Source organism: Mytilus edulis, chromosome 10 (genome assembly GCF_963676685.1).
Source record: "Mytilus edulis chromosome 10, xbMytEdul2.2, whole genome shotgun sequence".
Classification (NCBI taxonomy): Eukaryota; Metazoa; Mollusca; class Bivalvia; order Mytilida; family Mytilidae; genus Mytilus; species Mytilus edulis.
In genome coordinates, this window is record NC_092353.1 from 79,255,036 (window position 1) to 79,279,787 (window position 24,752).

At 34.4% G+C, this 24,752-nt stretch overlaps 3 protein-coding genes across 3 annotated transcripts; all 3 read right to left on the minus strand.

Annotated features, from left to right (window-relative positions):
- Positions 1 to 6,565: 6,565 nt before the first annotated feature.
- Positions 6,566 to 7,987, minus strand: LOC139493021 (carboxylesterase 1D-like). Its single transcript, XM_071281163.1, has 3 exons — positions 7,918 to 7,987; positions 7,572 to 7,643; positions 6,566 to 7,164 (listed from the first exon to the last, which is right to left on the minus strand). The coding sequence occupies exons 1-3, from the start codon at positions 7,985 to 7,987 to the stop codon at positions 6,566 to 6,568; spliced, it is 741 nt and encodes a 246-aa protein (XP_071137264.1).
- Positions 7,988 to 8,360: 373 nt separating this feature from the next.
- Positions 8,361 to 10,069, minus strand: LOC139491946 (liver carboxylesterase 1-like). Its single transcript, XM_071279896.1, has 2 exons — positions 9,268 to 10,069; positions 8,361 to 8,717 (listed from the first exon to the last, which is right to left on the minus strand). The coding sequence occupies exons 1-2, from the start codon at positions 9,889 to 9,891 to the stop codon at positions 8,469 to 8,471; spliced, it is 873 nt and encodes a 290-aa protein (XP_071135997.1). The 5' UTR covers positions 9,892 to 10,069; the 3' UTR covers positions 8,361 to 8,468.
- Positions 10,070 to 18,249: 8,180 nt separating this feature from the next.
- Positions 18,250 to 23,532, minus strand: LOC139491947 (uncharacterized). Its single transcript, XM_071279897.1, has 2 exons — positions 23,471 to 23,532; positions 18,250 to 19,866 (listed from the first exon to the last, which is right to left on the minus strand). Exon 2 carries the CDS (start codon positions 19,864 to 19,866, stop codon positions 18,334 to 18,336), a length of 1,533 nt encoding a protein of 510 aa, XP_071135998.1. The 5' UTR covers positions 23,471 to 23,532; the 3' UTR covers positions 18,250 to 18,333.
- Positions 23,533 to 24,752: the final 1,220 nt, after the last annotated feature.

The window sequence follows — 24,752 nt, forward strand, 5'->3', positions numbered from 1 at the left end:
GGGCCCCAAAATTACTAGTGTAAAACCATTCAAACAGGAAAACCAACGGTCTAATCTATATAAAAAAATCCTTGCAATTGCCAGAGTGCAGGAGATCCTGGTTTTAATCCATGACAGATCAAACATCGACTTGAAAATTGATATTTGCTTCTTCTCCACAAACCATTACAAACAAAAGCTTGGTCAGCTTAAAGTCGAAAGTGTCCAAGTATGGATACACTTTTCCTGCAGACTGTTTTCTTGTGAACTAGCATTTTGAATTTCTGGCTTTGGGTGTTCTTCAGGTACAAAGCAGGGTTTATATTCATTCAGTTTGGCATGTTATTGTTCTGATGTGCATGCGATATTTTCTTTTCGATTTTAAACCACAAACCATCATCATCATTTTAGTACACTTTTTTAATATTCATTGAAACTGATGCTTCAATAATGTTTTGACCCTTGAATATGTAAGTCTAGCAGACAGCTTGTTATGCACTCGCTGTAGCGGAGGGGGCATTAAGTTTAACCCTTCTAAGTTCATACGTCCCAAATTGGTTTCCATTCTTTAACTTTAGTTTGACTCAACCAAATGGTATGAAAACACAATGTTTATAACCACGTAACACAGATCAAGTTCGAATTTAGTGGTACCACTTTTACCATCCTAGAGTGATTCCCCATTGCAAAGGGTATAAAATGCTGAACTATTTGTTTCAGTTTTCTAACATTAAATAAGTTTGCTACAACTTATTGTTATGAAACTAAGAAACAATGCTTATTACCACAAAACTCAAATCAAGAACAGATTTGGGAAGCATCACTTTTCAGTTCTTGAATAATATCCCTTTATAATGTTATTTGCAGCAGAGGCATTGTCTGTGTCCCATTGACACATTCCCCTTTTATCTGTTTTTCAATGACAACTTGAGAACCTTCCTTGGTATTGGGACCTCGACACTTCACTGCATAGAATGACTAGAAAACTGAAATCATTTTAGAATTTGAGGTCAATTTATTCACCATCTAGGTCACAAACACTGAAAATAGTCCCCAGTTATTGCAGTAGAGAGTTTTTTAGATGATGGTGACAAATGATTAAATAAACATTTAATGAGTTTGAATCTAATTTCATTGAGCGGTCATATATCATGTGAGGAAGATACGTATGTATTATGAGGTTAACATGTTCATAATTAAGCTCATGGATCATAAGTTTCAGTAAAGTAAGATTTACACCACATCATCATCACCAAAACACAATTTTGTCATGATACCATCTCTGTCCTTTGTTTGATATGGACATACACCCAAGTGAGCGACACAGACTATTTAGAGCCTCTGGTTTTAAGGATCTACCAGATGCAGTAAACTCATTCGTCCAACTATTTTAAGCGGCAGACGACTGTTTGCTGTACAGGGAAATGGAAAACCAAAATGACCACAACAATCTACAAGAGGACTTCAAATCACTAGAAAAATAGGCAGACGACTGGGGTATGCGCCAAACAAAGCTATATGCTAAGCCCGAAAAGTAAATGCCAACAGTTCTACAACCACACACTCGAACAAGCGTCATCCAACACATATTTTGGGCTATAAATACAAGAAGATCTTAATTGGAAGGAACAATTTACAAATACATGCAGCAGAGCCAGTTCCACTCTAATCCTCCTTAGGAGAAACCTACAACAATGCCGTAAAACAGCATAGATAACACTCGTAAGATCTATATGGAGTACAGGTCAATTATTTAGGACGCATACATGTATATCCAAAAAGACATCGACAAATTGGAATCCATACAAAAGAGAGGGCTAGATTTATTATTAAAAGCTACAAATCAAGGGTTTTACACTAGTAGTTTTTTAGGGCCCTATATAACTTGCTGTTCGGTGTGAATAACATACCTTGACCTATAATGGTCTACCTATATAAATTGTTATTTGGATGGAGAGTTGTCTCATTGGCACTCATACCACGTCTTCCTACACAGCTACTTTTGCATATGTACTATTTCTATACTAAAATTTTGTAGTACTGGAAATCTACTTTTAAAATTCAGTACTATTTTGTTACTCTAAAATTATTGTAATATTTAGGTACCTGTATTTTACAGTACTTTATTTGTACTTGAAATTTGTGTACTACAGATTTTTGGTTACTACCGTTACATTTTCAGCATTTTGAAAATTTTTCTATTTCAAATCTCTTAAAGTTCGGATTTTCAAACATAGATTATTGTATTATTTCTGTACTAAAATATTTAATACAAATCAAGTACTGTAAATTACAAGTACTTAAATATTACAATAGTTTTAAAGTATTAAGAAATAGTACTAAATATTAAAAGTAAATTTCCAGTACTGCATTTTTTTAAGATACCAGCGCTCTCTCCGGACGACCGAATTAAGATACCAGCGCTCTCTCCAGACAACCGAATTAAGATACCAGCGCTCCCTCCGGACAACCGAATTAAGATACCAGCGCTCTCTCCGGACGACCGAATTAAGATACCAGGGCTCTCTCCGGACGACCGAATTAAGATACCAGCTCTCTCTCCGGACGACCGAATTAAGATACCAGCTCTCTCTCCGGACGACCGAATTAAGATACCAGCGCTCTCTCCAGACAACCGAATTAAGATACCAGCGCTCTCTCCGGACGACCGAATTAAGATACCAGCGCTCTCTCCGGACAACCAAATTAAGATACCAGCGCTCTCTCCAGACAACCGAATTAAGATACCAGCGCTCCCTCCGGACGACCGAATTAAGATACCAGCGCTCTCTCCGGACGACCGAATTAAGATACCAGCTCTCTCTCCGGACGACCGAATTAAGATACCAACGCTCTCTCCAGTCGACCGAATTAAGATACCAGCGCTCTCTCCAGACGACCGAATTAAGATACCAGCGCTCTCTCCGGACGACCGAATTAAGATACCAGCGCTCTCTCCGGACGACCGAATTAAGATACCAGCGCTCTCTCCAGACAACCGAATTAAGATACCAGCGCTCTCTCCGGACGACCGAATTAAGATACCAGCGCTCTCTCCGGACGACTGAATTAAGATACCAGCGCTCTCTCCAGACAACCGAATTAAGATACCAGCGCTCTCTCCGGACTACCGAATTAAGATACCAGCGCTCTCTCCGGACGACCGAATTAAATTTCATAGACCTAAACGACAAGTTAGAGCAACAACATAAATACCTGGGCATTGCACAATGTCATGTTTTTCTCCGACTGTTTATGAAATCTTAACACTAAATCTATTGGATATTTGATTTGTACTGATTGTTAATTTAATCTTTAATCTCAGATCTGTACCTAGTGTCCTTTTTGTTATTGGGATGTACAAGTACCCGACCACGTCCACTCAATGCTTTTTGAAGTATGTATTTTTATTTGTGTCTACTAGTATCTAATGAGTTTATATAAAGAAGAAGATGTGGTTTGATTGCCAAATGAGACAACTCTCCACAAGAGACCAAAATGACACAGAAATTAACAACTATAGGTCACTGTACAGCCTTCAACAAAGAGAAAAGCCCATATCGCAAAGTTAGCTATAAAAGGCCCCGAAATGACAATGAAGAACAATTCAAACGAGAAAACGTAAGGCCTAATTTATGTACAAATTATGAAAGCCTTTTTCAACTGATTTTTATAGTTCGTTCTTGTGTTATAGTGTTACACCACTGTTCCATGTTAAGGAAGTGTTCAGGTCCTGCTAGCACGTTTAATCCCGCCAAATTCTGTATGTATACGTACATGTATGTGCATGTCCAAAGTTAGGAGCATGAAATTCAGTAGTTGCCGCTTTGTGTTACATAATTATATGTTTTTCGTTCGTTTTTTTGTACATGAATTAGACCGTTAATTTGATCTTCTTTGAATTGTTTTACATTTGTGATTTTGGGACAGTTTATAGCTGACTAAGCAGCATGGGCTTTGTTACCTATATCTATTAATTTCTGTGTCATTTGGTGTCATTTTGAGATTTGTATCATTGGCAACCATATCACATAGTATCTCCCTTATTTTATATGCAAAAATATTTTTAAACGTAAAATCTATGAAGAGCCGCTGGTTTGACCATCGATTAAAACTGGGTCGAGTTGTATTTGAAAGCGGTACAAGTTGTCTATAAAAGAGGTCAGAGTTTCTTTTAAATTGACCCAAATCATCTTTGGTCAGAGTTGTCCTGATTCTTCCTAAGTGCAGGTGTATGAAAATTTCTGAAAATGCCCATATTACGCATACATCGAAAAGATAGTTTTATAACTAAGGACTGGGAAACACAAATCATGAATTTGAAAGGTTAATGGTGTCTGCGTCACTAGATTTCTGCATAACTAGGTTTCTGCATCTCTAGTTTTCTGCACCACTAGGTTTCTGCATCTCTCGTTTTCTGCACCACTAGGTTTCTGCACCTCAAGATTCTACACCACTAGGTTTCTGCACCACTAGATTTCTGCACCTTTAGTTTTCTGCACCAATAGTTTCTGCACCTCTAGTTTTCTGCAATACTAGGTGTCTGAAACAATAGTTTCTGCACCTCTTGTTTTCTGCAGCATTAGGTTCCTGCACCAATAGTTTCTGCAGCATTAGGTTTCTGCACCAATAGTTTCTGCACCTGTAGTCTGCTGCAGCGCTAGGTTTCTGCACCTCTAGTTTCTTCACCACTGGGTTTCTGCACCACTAAGTTTCCGCACCTCTAGTTTTCTGTACCAATAGTTTCTGCACCTCTAGTTTTCTGCAGCACTAGATTTCTGAACCAATAGTTTCTGCACCGCTTGTTTTCTGCAGCACTAGGATTCTGCAGCAATAGTATCTGCACCTCTAGTTTTCTGCACCAATAGTTTCTACACCTCTCGTTTTCTGCAGCACTAGGTTTCTTCATCCCTAGTTTTATGCAGCACTAGGTTTCTTCACCTCTAGTTTTCTGTAGCACTAGGTTTCTGCACCAATATTTTCTGCACTAATAGTTTCTGCACCACCAGGTTTCTGTACCACTAGGTTTCTGCACTAATAGTTTCTGCACCTCTAGTTTTCTGCACCAATAGGTTTCTGCACCACTAGTTTTCTTCACCTCTTGTTTTCTGCAGCACTATAGGATTCTGCACCAATAGTTTCTGCATCTCTAGTTTTCTGCAGCACTCGGTTTTTGCATCAATAGTTTCTACACCTCTAGTTTTCAAGCATTAGGTTTCTGCACCTATAGTTTCTGCACCTCTAGTTTTCTGCTGCACTAGGTTTCTGCACCAATAGTTTCCTGCACCACTAGGTTTCTGCACCAATAAGTTCTACACCTCTAGTTTTCTGCTGCACTAGGTTTCTGCACCAATAGTTTCCTGCACCACTAGGTTTCTGCACCAATAAGTTCTACACCTCTAGTTTTCTGCAGCACTAGGTTTCTGCACCTCTAGATTTCTGCATCAATAGTTTCTGCAGCACTAGGTTTCTGTACCAATCGATGATCCAGGATTTGACGTACACATTGTAAATGTTACTAAGGATTGAGCATTACAAATCCAGAATTTGAAGGGTGAATAGTTTCGGAGCATATACGATACAATCTCTCTAATACAAAAAGAAAAGCACAAAAAACGGATAAATAAAAAGAATAAATCAATGAACAGATAAAACAAACAAACAAAACATTAGCTCTATCACTCGACTATAAAAATAGAAGATGTGGTATGATTGCCAACGTCTCGTAACCACAGAAACTAAAAGATGTCGTACGTACAAAGCAAACCATTGTTGACCTTGATCTGCAAGTAAGAACCTTACTAACGGCAACAGAATATTTCAAAAGGCAGTAAGTTATACTTTAATTTTTTTTTTTTTTTTTTTTGGTATGATGATTAGCTTTTTCATTTTGAATCATTGTTTTAATCAAATTATAACATTGTATAATCAAGAAAGCAAATTGAACAATCGATTTTGAGACAATATTTCAGTAACAGATACATGAAGCGTTTATTCTTTAAGGAATGACTGCAATATTTTGTTAGTCTATGAAGAAATAGCAGTAAAAATATTGTGCACACTGAATAACACGCGGGATATTTTTAAGTGTGTACCACATTTTTTATGTTATTTCTGATAGACAGAAAAAAAGAACAGTTATGCCTTTTAATTTAATTCTAAAATGCATTTTAAGCCAGAATAAATCATAAAAAACGTTGATGACGTCAAGGCCACATGACTAAATTATGTCTATGAGCTGATAGACAAAACAACGTCAGCCAATCAGAAGACGCGTTACATCCAAAATTAAATTATGTAAATTTAAGCCCATGTTTAACAAATGAGACTGAATGGGGGTTCTGGACTTTTGTTTTATTATTTTTTTTAATTTAGGTAATTTCTCTCCTTTCTTTTCTTTCCTTTCCTTCTGTCCATTATTCTAAATTCTTTATAGTTTATTTATAGCTTCACATTCTTTAATCCATTGTTCATGTTTTTCTACTTTTTTTAAACCTCTATTTATATAATTTATTCACTATTCTGTAAACCTCATACAGACCCTCTTAAATAGTCAATATGTATAAGCCACATAAATTGCTAATATCTAATTAATCCATGAATATGGAAGAAATCCATGTTTTAACCAGAACGAACATTCCTGTTTGTGATATCCTCCTGTAATGACTAAACCATCAGATAGTATGGCAGTTTTATCTGGAAATTGATCCCAACTACTGGTACTCGGTTTTCCTGTTTTGACAAAATTTATTATTTCTTTCCTTAAGGTGTCTGTTAGTTGTTCGTCCTTTTTTGAAATTTTGTAATAATATCTTAAGGTGTTAAAAAACGCAAATGCATCTATTCCATGTGCACCATACTTTGATTTAAATGGTACTCCGTAAAAATATGCCGGTTCCGTTGGAAAAGCTGTGACAATATATCTGTATACTGGTGCCTTGTAACTGAATCCGATAGCATGAGTCATCACATCTACAGGACAGGTAACACGAATATCTGTTCCCATGGTTGTGTATTGGTATTCAGGAGAAATTATTCCCGTGGGATACATTCCAATTACCTGACTTGCGTTTATTGTTGGAAACGTATTCATTTTCTCTGATACTCTGCTAACATAATTATCCCATGTCCACGATTCAATATCAGTATGCTTTGGAAAGTAGTCCAGTTCCTGAGCTGAACTACCTAAACAAAACAGAACCAACAAATATTAATATAGGTTTCGGAACTAATCAGGTACCACAAAATGATAAAAGACTTATCCAAAAACTCTACAGTTTCAACATTTTTGAAAACTTTTTAAGGTACAATTCAGTCCTTTGCAGTCAGATAATTACATCAACATGAAGCACTTTATTGTTGATGGAGTCTCAAATATCCATACTGTAATTTGATTTTCTTAGTCCTGTATTTATATTTCTAGTCAGAGAACTTCTAATTGTCGAGGCAATAGCTTTTAAAACAAACAGCAATTAAAGTGCTGTTTCTTTGCCTTTTTTGTTTTTTTGATCTGCATATACTGATTATGTGTCATGGATTAATACCCTATATGTTTGTTTTCTCTATTATGATATAAATAATATGTTTCATACCTATGATTACTGGAACATCAATCCCTTTTCCTTGTTTCCAAAGCTCAAAAGGCGAAGCTGGTAAAACTAAACCTGCAATGAGCATATACTGTATAATTACAAATGAAAAATAAATTGAAACCCAAATTGCTTTAGAATACGTTACGCGTGCAAGGATAATATAAAAATATTACGATCATTTACACGACATGACAGACATTCTAGTGTAGCGATTTTAGTTTGACTGTATAAATTATTATTATGTAAGATATCTTTTTATTAATACATTTGGGTTGAATTACATTTCTATAGGGCAATGCCCGATATTTTTATTTATTTGAACGGTATCTATATTATTTAAATTCACCGCCCGGTATCTGAAGAACCGCCCTGTACCCCATCTTTGGAACCGCCGGGGTACCGTCCGGTAACCCCATCTTTGAAAATATCAAGGTACCGCCCGGTAGCCAATCTTTAGAACCATTGAGGTACCGCCCGGTATTTACAGAACCGCCCGGTACCCCATCTTTGGAACCGTCTGGGTACCGCCTGTAAATATGTATATAAGGGGATGCGAGAGAGATCAGGGTGATAATATAGTAAGAGATAGAGTGGAGATTGTTAGTTAGAAGTGTTGAGAGTAATATTGTGTTAGTGAATAAGGATTATTGTTCAACTGTTTTATTATGTCAAACTGATATACATTTAACAGATTACATTGGGATTTGAATTGAAACTTTGCGTTGTGGTTTGTTTTCTTTGTGCCATTTGAATATGGATTTTACGTAATTTACGCTACCAAAATAACACATCGACAAACACGAATCCATACAAAAACGACAACGCTACACTAGATACAACCAGTCATAAAATCTTTAAGATAGACATTATAAGTTCCCCTTGATATATTTTTCCTTGTCACGGATAAACATCCCATGGAATGGCGTCCATACTATTTTTGGCGGGAAGATTTATCAAACAATCTGCTCCTGTACATTTAGTATTCTCAAGAAATATCTTCTTGTCGAATGCGGCCTCCTCGTACGTTTTATTTAATAAGGCAGACCCACTCATCATCCATACTCTATGGAAAAGACCAGATGTCATTGGCGAAGCCATTAAAACCATTATGCTTGTAGTTCCAGAACTTTGCCCAAACAACGTCACCTGTAAAAATGTTCATCGTATAGTCGTTGAAATTATTTTGCTAATTGCTTTTCAACATTTTCAATGTAAAAATAAATGTATAAGCCTTTTAATTCATCAAGCAGAATTCGAAACTAAACACAAACTAGTATGATTGCTTCCATCAAGTGCAGCATTATTTCATTTTCAATATTCTATGTTGAGTGCAGTCAGATGAAGCATGTTTATCAAATACGAAGTACAGAAGTGTACTATTTTGAGAGTTATCGTTCTTCATTTAGACAGGACAGACGAGGAGATGTGATTTTATGGTTTATAATACAAATTTCAAATAGAGACGAAAGGGACGAGGATACCAAAAAATCTATATGGCACTATACCGCCTTCGAAAATGAACAAAAACCATACCGTATAGCACTATAAACATAATAAATGGCAAAGAAAAGACAAAATTTAAAGCAATTCAAACGTTAAACATCCATTATTTTTTTCTCAAAACAATTCAAAAATTAGTGTAGACAGAAACAAAAAAAAAATCACTAAGAGACTTAATCTAATATATCCTACTTACCAGATTTGGATTACCACCAAAATTCCTGATATTGTCCTGTACCCATCGTAACGCCAATATCTGGTCCATGAACCCATAGTTTCCCGTTAAACGTAACGGAGTGGATAGAGTCATGAACCCAAAAGCATTTAATCTGTAGTTCATGCTAACATAGACCATATTAGTTACCTCGGCAACTTCTTCAGATGGACTATAAGTCGGAAAATTTCCACTTAAGTCTGTGAGAGAACCGCCATGAAACCAAACCATCACTGGTAAATTGGCCTTCCTGTTTGTTGTAGGCGTCCATACATTCAAATACAAACAATCCTCACTCCCAGATATGCCTATGGGAGACGTTGGGTCTCGTTGAACACACCAATTCCCAAATTCGGTTGCTTTGAGGATACCATCCCAACATGTGTTATCCTTTTTCGTTAATTGTACAGGTGGCTTCCACCGTAGACTGGATATTGGTGGTTTAGCATATGGAATTCCTTTAAATACATACGATGATGTTTTTAGTCCTTCGATTGGTCCGCATGAAGTATGAACGAATGGTGCACTTTTCTGATTTCTAATGCAGGTTTGCACAGCAGAAAGTGACAAAAGCAAGATACAGATCGTAGACTGTTCCTTTCTCATTGTAGCAACTTACACACACACAAAAAACTTTCCTCACTATTGTACGGATTAGCTGACGAATTAAGCTTAATTTCACAATTTCATTTTGTTTGAATCTTTTATTCTTAACCTAAACAGCAAAGTTCATAACACATGATTTATACAACTTATGAATAATAATTGAACCAAATAGAAAAAATAACAAATTCCGGATGTCAGATATTTATCTATATATAGGAACGTCGTTTTGTGTTTTCCTATATACTATGATTTTCTTTTTATTAAAAGTACAGCAATTATCCCATCACACATCATCAACATACATCGACTCCATATATTTTGTATAACTATATTCATCCGTTTTGGTACAGCAATTATCCCATCACACATTTTCAACATAAATCGACTCCATATATTTTGTATAATTAGGTCTTTCCACTTTTCGTGGAAAGACCTTTTGTTTTTCTTCTGATTATTAGGTCTTTCCACTTTTCTGTGGAAGGACCTATTGTTTTTCTTCTGATTATTAGGTCTTTCCATTTTTCTGTGGAAAAACCTATTGTTTTTCTTCTGATTATTTTTTTTTTCTTCCGCCTAATTTTGTTCTTGCGATAAATATTTGTTTCGCAATATGTCGCTTAGATATTTGGTATATGATATCGAACAGTTTATGCGCTTTTGAAATTTACCCTGCGTAACCGAATACTTTTCTTTGTAGGAGTTATCTCCCCAAACACTGTTTTCCTTGTGTCCACGACTCCTTCGCAACCGTAAAAGATTACGACAAATTTATTTTATAAAATTGCTCGTTATATCCTTCGCATGATTTGTCCAATTTTGACCGAAGCAATATGAACGCTCCATATGACAGTTATTTCCCCTTTTGTATTTGAAATTTTGAAATGTCTTTTAAACTGGAACACCATAAGTGATAGAGACCTAGGATCTTTTGATTTGAGGTCTTTGGTCCAAAAAAATGAAAATTAGGTCAAGGTCATATTCTAATTTTTGAATTTGTCTTATTTTCACTCATTTTCATTAACCTTATAAGATATCGACAAATTATTTTGTATAAATTGTTAGTTGCCACATGTGGTAACTAAATAATTTTAGTTGAAAGGGTGCGTAAACAATGAATGGGAGTTTTCGTCCCTATCATATCTTAAATTATATGTAAAGTGATATAACTTATTAACCATACATATTAGAGACCTAGGGTCTTTTGATTTGAGATCCTCAGTTTGTGACATTGAAATTGAGGTCAAGGTCATAGGTTAATTTGACGTTCTAGATTTTGACCTTTGCTTTAAATTCATATCTATACATCATAAAGCCATATGAACTGACATTTTAGACTGATTTTTTATATTTTAATATCAAAATAGATATTAACTGCCGTCTGAGATGCTTTTTTGTCTTACAACATATCGACTGGATTTATTGTCCAATGATGTTGTACAGTAATGGGGGTTTCAAAACTCACCCTGTGTGACCGAACACTTATTCTTTCAGGAGTTATCTCCCCGCGTGCTTTTTTTCTTGTTATCCATATATCTCTAAAACCGTAAAAGATTTTAGCAAACTGTGTTCACCAAATTGTTCGTCTACTCTTGAGAATGATTTGGTTTATTTTGACTTGAGTGATCAGAAGACGTCTTATGGGAGTTATTTCCCTTTGAAAATTTAAGATAAGCAATTTGTTGGATAAGTTCATACGTTTTAAGACGTAGAGGCCTACAGTCTTTTGATATGAAATCCTTGGTCCATTTAAAGGAAATTGAGGTCAAGGTCAAAGGTCAAGGTCATGTTCTAAATTTTGAATTTTGCTTGTTATCGTTATTCCACATAATCTTTGACAGTAAATGATATGATGTGTTTGCCAAATAACTGTTTACAATAAGGCGCAACTTCAACCTATTTCAGTCAAAGTGTTTTGGTTAACCCTTATAGGAGTTTTCTCCCCTTATGTATTTCAAATCAGTATTTCTCCACAACCATACAAGTGATTGACCTCCGGTCTTCCGTTTTGAGTTCATTGACCTATGACCTTTAAATTGAGATCAAGGTCGAAGGTCAAGGTCATGTTATAAATTTTGAATTTTGCTTGTTATCGTTATTCAAAAGAAACTGTTACAGTTAATGATATGATTTGTTTGCCAAATAACTGTTTACAAAAAGGCGCAACTTCAACCTATTTCGGTCGAAGTGTTTTGGTTAACCATTATAGGAGTTTTCTCCCCTTATGTATTTCAAATCAGTATTTCTCCACAACCATACAAGTGATTGACCTCCGGTCTTCCGTTTTGAGTTCATTGACCTATGACCTTTAAATTGAGATCAAGGTCGAAGGTCAAGGTCATGTTATAAATTTTGAATTTTGCTTGTTATCGTTATTCAAAAGAAACTGTTACAGTTAATGATATGATTTGTTTGCCAAATAACTGTTTACAAAAAGGCGCAACTTCAACCTATTTCGGTCGAAGTGTTTTGGTTAACCATTATAGGAGTTATCTCCCCTTATGTATTTGAAATCAGTATTTCTCCACAACCATACAAATGATTGACCTGGGGTCTTTTGATTTTGAGATCACTGACCTATGACCTTGAAATTGAGATCAAGGTCAAAAGTCAATTTGACGTTCTAGATTTTGACCTTTGTTAAACATTATTTTCTGTTCATACTAAAACAATGAAGTCTTCTGCATATACCTATTAATCTTATTTTTTTATATCAATTCGAAGAACCAAATTACATCAACAAGGAAGGACATTTTCTAACATCGTTTTTGTAAATTTCATTCTTATTATCGAGGTGGAAAGACCTTCAATTGTTCTCTGAAGAATTGGTTTTTAATCATATTCAGCTGTTTTGATACATATGATACATATCACACGATTTATAAACATTTTTTTTTTATTTTTGCATAGCGTATATACATGCATGGTAAGGTGCAATCAATATAATAATAAGCAGATGTGGTATGACTCCTAATGAAACAACTCTTTACCGGAGACCAAATAGCGTAGAAGTAAAAAAAACAAAACTATAGATCAATGGACAAACTTCACCAGTGAGAAAATTTGTATTCTAAAATGACGCGCTTCTTTCGCTTTGTAAACAACACCGTGATAAAAAATTCTCCATATATCTATACTTATATAGCGCAGACTCAGAGTGGCTGTTCTATATATACTTCCCACGTAAATCCACATGTATTGGATCCTATTTGCAAACCATTTGCCGATTTTATTGTTTTAAAAACTGCAGTTAAAAAAAGACAAAACACTTTAATTCTTATTCGGATGCATGATAAAAAGAAGTAATGCATAAGAGCTCGGAGAAATCAACTGAAAATTAAAAAATATAGAATTCCGCGAAAGTCTTTTAATGTTTTTGACGCATAACAATCATTCCAAAACATGACGTCATACAAATGAAAACGCTACAGTTTAACGTTTTCTGATACGTGAACCATCGAAATTTGTATAATATTGTATTAAAATTGATTTGTTTTGTTTTCTATTCTAATGCATTTTTCGCATATTTACTGATTTCAGCAAGTCAACATGGCGGCTCCTTAGTTACAAAATGTCAACTTTGGATTTGACGGTAGCTTACGAGAAAAACATGTGAATTAAAAATGGCAAATATTGGGTTTGAGAATTTAAAGAATTAAACAGATTTTTATTCTAGCGGTTACTCACGAAACAATCCATGCAAGCTACATATTTTATGAATGTTTGAGCTTTTTTTAACCTGGTGTAAAAAGAACAGACACACACACAGCATGCCTACCATCGCTTCAGTTTTTTAATGACCGTATTTGTCCTATTACGCTGAGTTCACACGTAATTCGAATTAGTTTAATTCGCATTCAAAACGTTTTACGTCCTAACGTCATTCTAATTCGAATTACAATGCGCTGTCAAATTCACTTTACTGTCCAAACAACGTTACCTTTTAGTTCGTATTAACAAAAGCGTATTTCTGATGCGAATTGGATAATTCGAATTAAAAAAGAAGAGCGTGTGAACGCGATTAGCGAATTCGATTCGCATTCGATTCGAATTAAATGTACGTGTGAACGAGGCATTAGAATCGAAAAAATTCATGGAAGCCATATATTGTTGGAAATTTACACATGGCCTGTCCGTGATATTCGTTAATTTTATCCCTCGCTAACGCTCAGGATAAAATTCGTGGCCCAGGTCATGTGTAAATTTCCAACAATCTATGGCTTTTTTGTTTTAAAATAGGCCGTTAGTTTTTCAATTGAATTATTTCAAATTTTTCATGTCGAGGCAATTGTTTAAGGCCTTACTGTTGCCTATATTCGCGTTAATCCACTTCATTTGAACTTTGGTGGATAGATGTCTTATTGGCAACCATACCACATCTCCTTAGTTTTACATATATATATTAAACTATATCGAAGCTCGTTTTTCTGACTCCACGTCTACACGTTATCGATCTTAGTTCGAAATGTCACGTGTCTAGCTACGAAGCCGCAAATTTCACTTTTAAAGACAATAGTTTTAGATCAAACCACCACCTTGCACTCACAACAAGGTACAGAGAAGAACAATAGGTTTAACTGATTTTTAAAGGGCTACACGCGGATAATTTGATTTAAAGATAAGTATTTTTTCATTTTCTCTACCACAAAATTCATTTTAAAATAAATATATCTAGGTTATGCAAAGCCTTTTAACTTTTCCTGATTGACAGGTTTATCTATCCTCAGATTATTTTGTGAGGTATTAAAACAATTGGAAGATGCTATGATGAGCCTTAGCCATTGGCAGAGTAATGTTTCCTGCATAATTTAAGCGATCCACAGGGACTCGGTTAGTAGATTACAAAGAAATCTTTATGCCAACGTTAAAAACGTAAAAAAAACCAACAACAATAGACAAGAAATACGAAAACAAAATTGAAAATCATTAACTTTTTAATCTGCTAACCGAGACTCAGTCCCTGTTAAACAATCAAGAACAACAACAACAACACAAAAAACAGAAAAAAAAACAAACAAAAATGATGATCTGCTTTTATTAACACAAATTACCGAGATAATGACAATTTTGGCTAAATTATATATATTTAAAATTTTACTTGTCAATTAACTGATATAAGTATGAATAACGTTATTATGGAATTAATACTCTTTTTTTTTATGTTTTGTAGAATTCTCACGTAATAGGTCATACAACTTATTGAAAATAGTAATGGTTGATGTATTCATTTGATAAATGTGAAAAGTTGTCATCTGTATCAGGCGCCGTTTTACTGTTTTTTCTTTGTTTTCTGATTTCAAAAAATGATTTTGTGATACAAATATTCGAATTCCTGATGTCAAAAATCAGTTTGGATATCAGAAAATGAGAATAATACTTATGAAGTGTATTGCTTATTATGTGTATTTTTTTTAGTTAAGTTTACAGATAAGCTGTCAAACGAGAATACGAGGACCTGATGATAGTGTGCTCCTGTGTAAATCATATAAAATGTTTAAATCATATGAGATACATATGCCTATATTAAGAAATGGAGATGAAACAAAACACGTCGATAAGTGATTTATTTCGCATAGTATAAATTTTACAATTTGAAGGCTAAATTTGATTGTTAGATTTTATATTCTTATTCTGCTTGTAACTTATCTTAACCTCCCTTACCGTTCTTGAGGTCTTAAGATCACCACCTGTTTTTGGCGTGGTTCGTATTGCTCAGTCAGAAATGCTTGTGGAAAGTCAGGAATATGACAGTTATTTTCCATTCGTTAGATGTGTTTTACCATTTTAAATTTTGAATTTCCCTTGGAGTTTGGTATTTTTGTTATTTTGCTTTTCGTTAGTTTTTTATGTTGTGTTTTGTATGTTGTAGTTTGTCTTTTGGTCCTTGTCTTTCTTTGACATGGCGTTGTCAGTTTATTTTTGACTCATGAGTTTGTATGTACCTCTGGTATCTTTTCTCCTGTCTTTTACAGATCTTTTACAGATAAAAAGTGGATATTTCCTATCTACCGTTTATATTAACGACAATTATTAAAGACGAAATCCTTGACAATTACTGCATTTGATTTAAATTTAATATAAGAGGAGGGTAGGTAGAGAGAAGATACAAAAATGGGCAATGGAAATTCATAGGCAATTCATATACTAGTATTTTAGCACCCTATTTTTCTCTATTTTTATTGTTTTTTTGCCCATTTTTTCTCTATTCTTTATATTTTCTCTTCTTTATTCTGAACTTTTCCCCATTATTATCGATTACTGTAAGTTTAGAAATTATTGCGTGCATTTAGTACTGCGATTTTTGAGAAGTGAACTAATGTGAGATTAAATAAAGCGATTTAAGGCTACATTTACTATATGTGATGTTTTATGATTGCGATACACAACCAGAAGCATAGTTGGCATTAACAAAAACTTTGCAATAATTTGTGAATTTACAGTATGAAGACACCATCCATGTAGACATCATCCACAACCTTGAACAACACCTTGTTTTAAATGATATTCAAAAAGACAAAGTGACAAAAACGAATAACAAAACATTACACTGTAGAATTAGGATTTTAAAAACATCACAAATCCAAGGATTTGTATAGTAATCTTACTATACAAATCCTTGACAAACCTAATAAAAAAAAGAGAATTTGAAATTTAAAGATAAGTTATACATAATAACACCATCGTGAAAAACAAATTGAGTAAAAGCGTTGCTGATATCGACATTATAATAACAAGATCTCAAAATGAGTCAGTTTTTGATAATGTATGCTGTTTTGCTCTAATGCCAATATCTTACACAAAATTTAAAATAGACATATAAGAGGGATTCATGACGAATGAGATATGAAGCACTATAATGTTATTTGTTATTGTAAATCTGTTTCACAGATGACGACAAATATGGTCGAATTGTTGTCAACGCAACATCATCCTTTTTTTTCTCGAAAGTGACCTACATAATAAGACTTAACACCGGGTGTGTACTTATATGAACAACACGACGGATTTCATATTTGTAGCAGGATCTGTTTACCCTACCGGAGTAGCTGAGATAACCCATAGTTATTGATTGTATTCGTGTTGCTCAGTCTTGAGTTTTGTACATTAATTATTTTGTACGTTATGTTTGTGAACTGCTGTTTTTCTTTTCTTTGTATTATTTTCTTTTTAATTTTTTTTCCATGATATTTTCGGTTTGTTTACGACTTAGTAGTTTGAAAATCTTTTAATTTTGGTATCTTTCTCCTCTCTTTTATTCATTTGACTTATACTTGTTTTTCATTTTTTAATGCAAAGGACAGTTGCATTAATGCATATAAATTTCACTGTGGTTTAACTTAAAGGAAAAATTAACAGCTAGATGTCCTCTCCAGTACTGTTTTGTATAGCTACTCAGACTTCAAATTACTAACATGAAAGTCTGTATCCATCACTATATATCTATGAAAAATTAAAACTGGATTTCGACTTCTTGAGAACTTAAATTTCTTTATATTAGAGATTACGAAAACATGATTTTGAAAAGTACATTAACTCACAAATAGTTTTGTCCTGATTGTTTAAACTTTGCTTTCCGTTCATACATGCATTCACACAAAGACGGACTTTTTTGTCTGGTACCATTAGTTGAGTAAAGAACTCAATCTACTCGTCGATATCTAAATTCTTTCCTAGTTTGATGTATTGTGTTCACCCTTAAAAGTTTTTTTCTTCTGCATAATATGTTGGAAATTTTCTATGGTGCCTGTAATGCAATTATGTTTACTAGCCTTCCATTAACAATATTATTAACCACCACCTTTTATTCGATATTCCCGTGCTTGCATTTCCTATCAGGATTTTCTTGATAGAGGGTTGCTGCTCACAAGGAAGCTATTAAAACAAGAGTTTCAAATGGTGAAGTTGAAATCATCCCTTCGTAAATTTTACGGACGCCATCACGAGTTGGTTGACCGTTATGGAATAACCGTTTCACAAATGATATCGGATATGTTCCTTACGTCGTTACTACAATCCCCTTCCCTTTCATGAATGTGACCTACCGAATTAGACTATTTACCGGATTTGTTATCATATAAGCAACACGACGGGTGCCACATGTGGAGCAGGATCTGCTTACCCTTTCGGAGCACCTGAGATCACCCCTAGTTTTTGGTGGGGTTCGTGTTGTTTATTCTTTAGTTTTCTATGTTGTGTCATGTGTACTATTGTTTGTCTGTTTGTCTTTTTCATTTTAAGCCATGGCGTTGTCAGTTTGTATTAGATTTACGAGTTTGACTGTCCCTTTGGTATCTTTCGTCCCTCTTTTATTGGTGAATTATATATCCATGGTCTTTGATTATTCTGTTGAAAACAAAACTCTTTAGATATCTTGGCACACTCAATTTAATCTAACTGAAATTACTTGAGTATTCAATTTAATATCTTGAATCTAATTCAAAATGTTCACATGCCAGTGTATATGTCTACTTCCCCATCCGTTTCGTTGCACACAATTAAAAGTTTCTTCTCTAAATCAAAATGAATGGCTCTTGGTTCCTTGAATTCAGTTGTATCATTCAGCAATGTTTTACTAGATTTTCCATCGTGCTGAATAACTGAAAGATTGTGTTCATGGTCACTTGCAACCAAAACGTTTTTATAGTTGTCGACCGATAATCCAGTCGGTCCCCCGATAGACGTATCCTTGAATTCCCATACTTTCTTTCCTACCATATCGAAACATTGTACTGCGTTGTGACCGTAGTTTGCGTAGAATATTCGGTTCTCTGTAACGGCTAAATATGCCTCTTTTGAAGTCGCCAACTTGATGTTCTGCAATTTTTCACCCAAGACATCAAAAACTGCTACCCCACTTCCATGAATTAGAACGTAACATTTCAAATTCCAATGACATATTCCCCAGCAACTTTTTTGAAAATGTATTTTCTTGTTCTCGTTTTTTTTATGGTTTATTATTTCTGTATACTGGCACCAATCACCATACGTGACAACAATGCGGTCGGTATCTACTGCTGTAACATCAAATGGTGGTTCTGAGACGGCAATGTTTTTGATGTGCTGACCGGTAACACTATACTCCATGACAACAGCGCTACCACCAGTATAATCTGTAAGTAATATATTACCATTGGGTGACATGGCACAACCACTTATATTGATATCTTCTCTTGTCTGTTTAATTTTAAAATTTTGTTTTAAACTGAGACGTGTTTCACTCACTCTTGAAACAATGGAAACGGACGGACTCCTAAGACTCTGAGCTCCTCTGAGGCTTGCGTCATTTATTTGAAGACCGGCCATCTTTTCTTCAACCGATATTTTGCCTAGAATGTCGACGCCTTCAAGTTCTTTAAGTATCTTGCTAATAAATGGATGAAGTTCAATTTCCATTTTGTAATTTTTCACAGAAGCTACAGTCTTAGTTATAGAATTCATTTCACCACGTACCTTGTCGTTAATCTGGTTTGTTGCAAGAAAGCAGTGTACATCTTGAGATGTTTGCTGCATTTTTATGATTGAATCATGATGTTTCCTGAGTTCCTTTTGGGCATTTTCAAAAGTCCTCAGCGCGTTTTTATTTTTTCCTTTCAATATTCTGCATTTTGATTTTAGATCAGCTCTTAATTTATTTTCTAGTTCTTCTAAGCGCGTATTGATTTTTTCTCGCGTGTCTTTTATAACTGTCTTGATATTATCACTTTCCTTTTTGAAATTTTCTTGTTCTGAGAGTCTACCATTAATCAACTTTTCAATGTTTTTTAAGCCATCTCTGATTGTCGCCTCCAAGGCAGTTAAAGCGGTTGATTGCTTGGCATTTTTTGCAGCTTCTTCTATCGAAACAACATCGGGACACTTTTGATGACGGGATTTTCTTTCTGTGCATGCATCACAGATGGCCGTGTCATGTTGTTTACAGTAACGAGTAAGTTTCCTGCTATGTTCGGTACAGCTCTGGTTAATATGAAACGTAGACATCTTTAAATAGAATAAAATAAGTCAAAATAAGGCACCAATACATCTGTAACAAACTATCGTTTATATATATATAGGGAAGAACAAAAAAATTGTGAAAGCAAATTTACAGATCTAACATTGTTCGGTTAATTTTTAGACGAGTTGTACAGACGTACTTATGAATATAATTATTTTCTGTGACTGTATCTTACATTAATTTGTAGGATCCTTTACTATAGATAATTTATCTGATCTGTAACAATAACATCTTCATGCCTTATATATCATGTACTGTAGTACGCCGCTAGATTAAAACTGACGTAGAAAGGTAACACATGCCCACCGAAAGCTCTTTTTTTGAGAGCCCCGGTGGTCGTGTGGTCTAGCGGGACGGCTGCAGTGCAGGCGATTTGGTGTCACGATATCACAGTAGCATGGGTTCGAATCCCGGCGAGGGAAGAACAAAAAATTTGCGAAAGCAAATTTACAGATCTAACATTGTTGGGTTGATGTTTAGACGAGTTGTATATATATATATATATATATATATATATATATATATATCAAATCGAACCGGTGTTGTTATTTAAAAAAAAGTAATCGAAGGTACCAGGATTATAATTCAATACGCCAGACGCGCGTTTTATCTTCATAAGACTCGTCAGTGACGCTCAGATCAAAATTGTTATAAAGCCAAACAAGTAAAAAGCTGAAGAGCATTGAGGACCCAAAATTCTAAAACGTTGTGCCAAATACGGATAAGGTAATCTATTCCTGGGATAAGAAAATCCTTAGTTTTTCGAAAAATTTCAGGTTTTGTAAACAGGAAGCTTATAGAAATTACCATATAATAGATATTCATGTAAACACCAAAGTGCTGACTAATGGGCTGGTGATACCCTTGGGGACGAAACGTCCATCAGCAGTGTCATCGACCCAGTAATGTAAAAAGTTATCAAAGGTACCAGGATTATAATTCAATACGCCAGACGCGCGTTTCGTCTACATAAGACTCATCAGTGACGATCAGATCAAAATAGATATAATGCCAAACAAGTACAAAGCTGAAGAGTATTGAGGACCCAAAAACCTTTTACACCCCTGGGTCGATGGCACAGCTGGTGGACGTTTCGTCCCCGAGGGTATCACCAGCCCAGTAGTCAGCACTGTGATGTTATCACAGGAAAAGATTACCTTAACCGTATTTGGCACAACTTATTAAGCATTTCAAAATATATGCAAAACGAAATATAAGGACGAAAGATACCAAAGGGACAGTCAAACTCATAAATCGAAAATAAACTGACAACGCCATGGCTAAAAATGAAAAAGACAAACAATAGTACACATGACACAACATAGAAAACTAAAGAATAAACAACACGAGTCAAATGGTGTATCGGTGTCATAATATCTAAATGCAGCATGTTCTATTTTTGGCATATTTTTTAATTGTATCCAACATACATCACTTAAGAGATTGAAAGCATATTCAAATTGAATAAAATATATAAAGGCAACAGTAGTATACTAAAAAAACACACATACACACGCCAACATACATAGATACGAACTATTTGATAACAAGTGCCATATTCATGACTTGATACAGGATATTTTAAGAAAAAATGTTGGTTGAACCTGGTTTTATGGCTAGCCAATCCTCCCGCTTATATTGCAATGCTTAAAAAAATATCGCTAAAATGACGACACTACGTGACAGGAATACAGTACAAACATTCGCAAGAACACTCAGCACAGAAAAACGCATAACTTAATAATATTATAGTTCATTTCAGCATGTAAACCGAAGAATAGCAACGGATATCTTCCTTTAAAACAGCAAACCACACCACAAACAGTGACATATTTTGTGACGTATATATAGTCTTGAAATTTATACAAATATATGAAACGAACTCCAAAAATTTTACATTAAGTTTAACAATGCTAGTCCAAAACATTGCATAAAGATTGTATAAAAATGGAAATTAAATTTTATAATCCCTATGTTGCTTTCAAAAAATTTCTGCATAATATTGTAAACATATTCTTGTGTATATTTTGGAGTTAAGTGTGGCGTCCATTGTCACTGAACTAGTATACATTTTTGTTTGGGGCCAACTGAAGCACGCCTCCGGGTGCGGGGGTTTCTTGACACATTCTCCATTTCCATTCTCAATTATATATACATGTATTGCTAAACTCATTATTTATACTTGGTTGACTAACCGTAATAGTTAAAGTTCTACACGGTGTGTTTGTTTTGGTGAGCTAACGAATCCGCATTGTTTATTCGTTGTCTAGATCTCATCCGTCTTGAACCTGAAGTAGGGAGGCGACAGATAGAAAAGGAAAGTTCCTACTGTTTAGATTTTGCATGTGTTCCTGACCTGTATATACATTAAATCTTTTTAGTGAACGTTGAGCAAACATCAATAAGTGAATCTTATGAGCATTTGATTGGTTTCAAACATTATTTGATTTAAGAAACCATAAAAGTGGCTTAATAATACCTTCTCCTTTATCACCATAATCATATCATTATTTCAACATATATGCGTCCATCCCAACGAAGAAAGACTAACGATACTAAAGGAACATAAAAATGCATAGGAAGATGACAATTGACAACGCCATGGCAAAACACGACAAATGACAAAGGGCAAACAGCAGAACACAAAACACAACATAGAAAACTCATAGGTAGATGATTAACTTACAACGCCATGGCAAAACACAACAAATGACAAAGGGCAAACAACAGTACATAAAACACAACATAGAAAACCGACATCGCCATTGCCCTCCCCTCCAAAAAAAACCCAACAAAATAACACAACGGCAATTAACATTAAGGTAAATACCAGTACACAAAACACATCATAGAAAACTAAAGACTGCAATATAATCAGTTCTATATTATCGGTTGAACACATATTCTAAAATATTTTTTCTGTTATGAACGAATACTGCAATGTTTTGTCCTGTAAAAGTAATATTCCAGAATGTTTCGTCCATTTGGAACTTGTAATATAGTTTATTATATACTTAGTAGTAAATACAGATAAATTGTATGTGTAATATAATCAATGGCAAGCGTGTTGTATCAGCCACCCGTGATGATATCGATATCAGCACGGAAAACTCCTTATATATCTGTATGACGTCATTTCACATAAAAAAAAACATCTACTTGAGGTAAGTGTATATAATAAAGTGTATATGATATGGCTTTTTCAATATCACACACCGTATCAACCCTCAACCAATATAATCCCTGGAGCAGAGCTCTTGGGATTATATTGGTGTCTTGGGTTGATACGGATGCGATATTGAAAAAGCCATATGATATTCTCTCTATATCAATTTGAAATTTTCTTATAATGGACACAATTATAATACACAATAAGAACATACTACGTGGATAATAAAATGATAAAGCATAGAGAAAAGGGGTCTACGTGCATACGTACAGTTGCCTATATTCAACTTTGAAACTCATATCGTGAACATTTAGAAAAGCATGCTCCTACAACCTAGCTTGAAATATCAACACCTATAATGAATATTAAGCAGTGATACGATTTAACCCTTAAAAAAACCATAATAATTAAAAACTTACTACATGTATTTGGACGGATGCGTACAAATCTGGCTAATTTGAAATGTGTTGCTTAATGTTTCTTAACAACGGACTTATATATGTCGTGTACAAGTTGCCATTTTGTACAGGTTATAACATGTACAAAAATATTGTACATGTTATAACTTGTATAATGCAAAAATACAAGTTATAACATGTACAAAACTACCTCATACATGTTGTAACCTGTACAAAATATTGCTTAAAAATGGTTTTAACTTGTACAAAATTTAAGGTTAATCTTAATGAAGTAAAATATACATTTAAATTCACCAATGCATAAAGAACAACAATAAATAGGCCAGAACGTGTCTTTTTTTTAGAGGACAATGATCACAAAGTTTCAGAAATATATGTTTCATGACTTATGTTGGCAAAATGTGTTTTCATGTAATTGTATTTTTATGTAGTCCATCATGGATTAAATAAATGACACTATTTACTAAAAGCTTGCATTTCCTCAATGACAATTACATTAAATACTAGTAACTAAATTCTTCCAAAAATAAAAATTTTGGGTAATACTCCTCCCTCTCGTTTTAAAGCATGCAAAGACTAAAACAATGTCTTATGCTTACTCTGTAAAAGCAAGAGAGAGCTGAAATAGTTTTCATTTGACCACGCTTCATTATCAATATCTTTGGATCTACTCTTCAACATTTTTGGCCTTCAGCTAACTTATGTAAATTTATAATTATTTTTTTTATATAAACTATTAGATCATTGCATGAGGCGGATGTCATTTTGATGTTTAAAATATATATCCTCTACTTTGAAGGCATGTATTTGTGTCCTTTGGATGTCGTCTGCTCCATGGTCTGGTTGTTGTCTTTTAGACACATACCCCATTTCCATTCCCAATTTTATTTGTATACACATCTGTCCTGGCTATCCTCTTATGTCTTTTAGTGTGAACTAGAATGAAAGTATTTTACTATTGCCCTATTTTACTATTGCCCTCAAAGTGGACACTCACAATTATAATTCATCAAATAAAGATATGTCCATAGATAGTCATAAGAGGATCATAAGACATGTCCTAAGATATATCTTATGACAAGTCTTAGGAATGCTTCGTAATACCGACCCCTGGACATTAACTGTATCAGAAAAGGACAAAACACACTAACATGAAGGAATAATAAAAACGTTATGAAAATATTATTGAGGTCAATAACATCTGTTGCGATAATAGAAACATATCCTTATTTTTCGATCTTGTACAAGTTAAAACCATTTTTAAGCAATATTTTGTACAGGT